This window comes from Gigantopelta aegis, chromosome 12 (assembly GCF_016097555.1).
Source record: "Gigantopelta aegis isolate Gae_Host chromosome 12, Gae_host_genome, whole genome shotgun sequence".
Classification (NCBI taxonomy): Eukaryota; Metazoa; Mollusca; class Gastropoda; order Neomphalida; family Peltospiridae; genus Gigantopelta; species Gigantopelta aegis.
This window is the reverse complement of record NC_054710.1, coordinates 47926925-47932706: the sequence shown is the minus strand read 5'-3', so window position 1 is coordinate 47932706 and position 5782 is coordinate 47926925. Positions and strand designations below refer to the sequence as shown.

At 37.2% G+C, this 5782-nt stretch overlaps 1 protein-coding gene across 1 annotated transcript; it reads left to right on the top strand.

The window, feature by feature from the left end:
- The first annotated feature begins 1537 nt into the window (after positions 1-1537).
- Positions 1538-2946, top strand: LOC121386117. Its single transcript, XM_041516914.1, has 2 exons — positions 1538-2243; positions 2503-2946. The coding sequence occupies exons 1-2, from the start codon at positions 1974-1976 to the stop codon at positions 2944-2946; spliced, it is 714 nt and encodes a 237-aa protein (XP_041372848.1). The 5' UTR covers positions 1538-1973.
- The last annotated feature ends 2836 nt before the right edge of the window (positions 2947-5782 follow it).

Below are 5782 nucleotides of genomic sequence, written 5' to 3'. Positions count from 1 at the left end.
TTGCATCAGCTGAGAGTATAACCAACCATTCTATTGTGGCTACATTGTTAGATATTGAAGATGAGAATGAAATATTAAATATGAGCAGCATTCGCAGAATTTCATTTGTTAAATCCGAAAAATCACTGAACAAATAGGTTCAAAATTCACAAAAAAGCATTTAACTGAACAGCTGCAAACTTTAACGAAACAAATGCCAGAGCACATGACTGAGTTATTTTTAGATGTAACTAAGGGAAGGGAGACAACTGAAAAAGTGCAAGTGGCACAGCTTCTCATTAATCATTCAGATACATTTTCAAAACATGAAAATGATTTTGGTCTTACTAATCTTGCTGAACACTCCATCGATACGGGTGACATTCGTCCAATTAAACAAACTTTTCGTAGAGTTCCATTAGCTTTTGGTCAGGAAGAAAAGGAGGCGATAGAAAAAATGAAAGCTCAAGGGATCATTAGAGAAAGTAACTCTCCTTGGAGTTCACCTCTCGTTTTGGTTCGTAAGAAAGATAATTCAGTTAGGGTTTGTGTAGATTTTCGCAAGGTTAATGCAGTGTGTAAAGGGAACTCATTTCCTATTCCAAAAATAGATGAATGTCTTGATGCAGTAGCAAATTCCACTATATTTAGCACTTTAGATTTAATTTCGGGGTATCACCAAATTCCTATGAAAGCGGAAGATATACCTAAAACAGCCTTTATTAGTAAGCATGGACTGTACGAGTTCACGAGAATGCCTTTCGGGTTATCCACAGCTAGTGCAACTTTCCAGCAGGTAATGGAATTAGCTCTTAAAGGTTTACAATGGACTTCTTACATTGTTTACATAGATGACGTGGTTGTATTCGGGGCTACTTTTGAAGAACATTTAAAACGTCTCAAAGTTGTACTTGACAGGATAAAAGCAGCTAATTTAAAATTAAAGCCACAAAAATGTGAACTAATAAAATCCGAAGTAGTTTTCTTAGGTCACAAGGTTACTGCAGCTGGAGTGCAACCTGATCCAAATAATGTGGCGAAGATTTTACAATGGAAAGAACCTTCAAATGTCACAGAAGCGTGTCAGTTTTTGGGAGTGTGCTCATATTACAGAAGATTTGTCAAGAATATTTCGGAAGTAGCAAAACCGTTGTTGGGCTTGACAAAGAATGATAGCAAACTAATATGGACCAATGAGTGTCAACAATTTTTTAATGGTTTAAAAGGTATACTCACCAGTCCCGATATCATGGCAAACCCAAGAAATGGAGGAAATTTTATTCTCGACACAGATGCTTCAGATTTTGGTATTGGAGCAGTTCTCAGTCAAGTTCAAGATGGTGTTGAGAAAGTCATAGCCTATGCTAGCAGAACGTTGAATAAAGCTGAACGTAATTACTGCGTCACAGATAAAGAACTACTAGCAGTTCGATATTTTGTGGAATACTTTCATCATTATTTATTAGGATGAAAGTATTCCACAAAATATCGAACTGCTAGTAGTTCTTTATCTGTGATGCAGTAATTACGTTCAGTATATATATTATATATATATATATATATATATATATATATATATATATATATATATATATATATATTAGGGTAGCCAGGATTGTTTATTGGGGGTGGAGTGGAGGAATCCAGGATAAAAACCCACTGGAAAAAAACCCACCCAGACATAACCCCACTGGAAAAAACCCCACTCTGACATAACCCCATCAATAAATGAGAAAAATGGACAAAACCCCACTGTGACCATTTTACACATAAAACTGAAAAATATGAAATAAAGTTGAAATTTCTGTTTTGGAAGAATAAAATTATAAATAAAATTCACAAAATAGATTATGATAAAGAATAAAGTTTACATTTGTATTTTGATCAGTCAAGTGTTGCACTGATTGCATTGATCTCCATGACAAAGGATTATCTGAACTTTGTGATCAAGAGATTAAGGAGGCCAGGTTTTCTTCTAAGAGATCAAGGAAATCATGGATTTAGGGCTTCCCATTGTTGATTGGGTATGTCATAAATTCTACATCAGATGGACCCCTTATAAGGTTGAAGAATACTACGTCAGTATTCATTTCCTGAGAACTGTAAATACAACTATGGAAGTTATCAAGAACAACAAGGGTGGTCTCAAGCTAATTCACGAAGGCTACTTGTATACTAAGAGGTATGCCAGGAAGAATATTCGATGGGAGTGTTCCAGCAGAGCTGCATTTACTTGTAAAGGCGGTGTGACTTCAGACCTAGAGGTAATTATGTTATCATAACTAACTTGTATGTGTGTAGGTAGATAGATATTAATTTGACCACCTTTTCCCCAATACATGTTATATTTATGGTATGCACATGTATATGCTGTTTCTTTAAATTTAATATGCAACATTATTATTATTATTATTATTATTATTTTAGCATTGAAATGTATTCAAAATTAGTTACGGGCCGAGATTACCCAAGTCCAGGTAGATTTAAATTAAAGCCTGAATATTTGACTTTGTATCTTTCCAGATAAAGACCATCGTTAGTTTCACACAACATAGCCATGATCCACAGGATCAGTCTGTAGCAGTGGCAAAGCTGCGTTCAGCCATGAAGGAGCGTGCTGGCACATCACGTGGTACACTTGCTCAGCTCCTAGTCGATTCCATCAGTGACACACCTGTAGATGTACGCGCAGAACTCGGTAAACCTGATCACATCAAACGTGCACTGCGTCGAGAACGGGCTAAACATATGCCCAAGAACCCCACTTCGCTCCGTGATGTCATGCTAGATGATGAATGGACCACTTCAAGTGATGGAGACAGATTTCTCATATATGACAACGGTGTGGATTCCTCTGATCGTATGTTAGTGTTCGGGACGGATTACGTCACCTTGCCAGTTCTGAGTCATGGTTTATGGATGGAACATTCACTGTTGCTCCACTGTTGTTTACTCAGCTGTATGTGATTCGTGTTCCACTCGGTGAGTCAGCTGTGACGTGTGTGTATGCATTTCTACCAAACAAGCACCAATCCACATATGAGGAACTATTCATATCAATTCAGGATCGCTGCAGCGAGCTAGGATTCCAGGCTGATCCTGTAACTGTCACCCTCGACTTTGAACAAGCTGTGATGAATGCAGTAATAACAACCTTTGGTCCACAAGTCAATGTTCATGGATGCTTCTACCATCTTACGCAGAGCACGTGGAGGAAAATACAGAGTCTCGCCTTGTTCAACGCTATCGGGAAGAGAAGGATGTTAAGCTTTTCTGTGGTATGCTTGATGGACTGGCATTCCTACCAGTTAATGATGTACCAGAGGGGATGACCTATCTGCGTGACAACACCCCTGATGGGCTGGAACCCTTGCTCGTGTATTTTGACAGCACTTATGTGTCAGGATCTTATCGCCGTATTCAGCCTCCTCAACGATCAGATGGATCTGTACCTCCTCTTCGTATGCGCCGTATTCCCCCTGCGTACGCACCATCCATCTGGAATGTGCACACCATCACATTGAAAGGTGGATCCAGAACCAATAACATATGTGAGGGGTGGAACAATTCCTTTGCGAAACTAGTTGGACATGCCCACCCAACCATCTGGAGAGCCATAGACAGCATTCGGAAGGATCAAACCCAGGCTGCTACTGCACGACTTATGGATGAGCGTGGTGAACGACCTGCAAAACGGGTACGACACCACATAAAGAAGCTGCAGACGAAGCTCCATAACCTCTGCACTGACAGACGGGATGACATCAAGTCCATTTCGGAAGTTCTGAAAGGCATCGGCCACTGTGTGAGGTGGAAGTAGGCTAGATTACACTTGTTTCAATAAAAAATAAATACTGTATATACGATTTTGTTATATATTGAGATATATGAGTGGGGTTATGTCCGAGTGGGTTTTTTTCTGTGTGGGGTTATGTCCGAGTGGGGGTTTTTCCAGTGGGGTTTTATCCAGTGGGTTTTTTTCCGGGTGGGGTTTTGTCCGTTTACCGGAGTGGAGATAGAGGGCACTGCTTTTACACATTTTATTGGGTGACATCCATTATAAAAGTTGGTATTGTGAAAAAAAAAGAGGTCCTCTTGTGCCCAATCCCTGGCTACCCAGATACGCCAGTGCATATATGTGCAATTTAAAGTATATCAATCAATAGATTTTGGTTTCAACACGGGTACCTTTAGTAATATTACTTGCATGGACAGTAGAATTGTGGTAATTATTTGCTAATGTCATATTATTTTAGTAAGTTTTAATCACATATAACTTCTAAACATTGTTTTAGTAACATCTGACCCATGTTGCATGCAAACATCTTACGCACGATGAGATTTTTGTGCATTTTTGTAAAACCTACGAAAATGCGCATTCTGCTAGGAATCATTACACGTTGATTGTAAATATATTTGTCATTTTATTCTTCTAAATTTCTGTTTAAAACATTAAGTTGAAGAACATAATTTTGTTTTAGAACATGTCAAAACGTAGACACTTTAGAACGAGTGAAAACATTTAAAGAAAAATGCCGAATATAGTTAATGGCCCTGTATTCATTTTGTTTCATTAAATTACTGTGTATTAAAAATCATTAAACGTATTAACTTATCTTAACGGTTGATTATTAATTCAGTCAGTAGCTCAACACTACAGGTGGTGCAGTTTACTCTGATAGGATACATTTCGTGTTTAATTAGTGTAATAAATATATCTGTTATAACTGGTATGATAGCTTACATTTCAAGTAATAATTAGTATAACAAATATATTTGTTGTAACTGGTTTTAAGGCTTTGCTTTGTTTGACAAATTGTTTTTCTATAGTTGTTAAGAGCTTCTAGCAACCTGCTACAATACCAGGGAGCACAATTTACCATCTCAGTGTAGGATAAGGTTACTGTGTACACAGATGGAAACACCCATGACCCTTTCCAGTGTTTGCCATCCAACGATAATTTGTTATTGTTTACAATTACTTCCTGCCGCCAGTACATTTTCAAAGTATTAACAACTCAGACCCAATTAGGTGTCTCAGAGCTGCTGCGAAATTAAACGTTTACTGTATGCCACGTGGACTCACTGCAAGATAGCATTATTCTTGACTTGAGATTCACACAATTTGTCACATATGCTGGACTGTAAGAAAAACTGTTTATAAAATAGCTGATTGTACTTCTACCTGTTAAAAGTCTAGCCCAAAAACAAACCATTCTGTAAAATACAATCAGGTAAAGGGGTTTTCTTCAAATTCACCATGTAACATATTTATAGGAGTATTCTTTTGAAATGGAGTTAGTTATTTTAAAAATTGAATATGAAGTTTTTCTATATTATCGAGATTGGCAAAACCCCATATCTCGCACCCATACAACAGAATAGGTACAACAACTGAGTCGAACAATTGGATTCGGTATTCTATAGACCAACAAAATTCATTACATTTTCTTAATATATAAAACATCGTTTTCTGTGCCGTTCAAATAAGGTTTTCTGACATAAATTAAATTTATTTGTTTTATGAAGTTAAATGCCAAGATATTTATATTCGTCAATATTTTCAAGCTGAACGTCGTCTATAAACCATTTACTTCTATAGTCCTTTTTGTTTCCACTGAATATCACCACTTTAGTTTTTGTTACGTTCATTTCAAGTTTCTACCTTTTGCAATAGTCCTTGTATGCGTTTAATAGTTGCTGAAGATCTTCAGATTCTGTTGCTAGTAGGGCGGTATCATCGGCATACATCATAGTTAGTAAATTAAGACCAAGATCAGAGTATATATCTATGTCATACGCA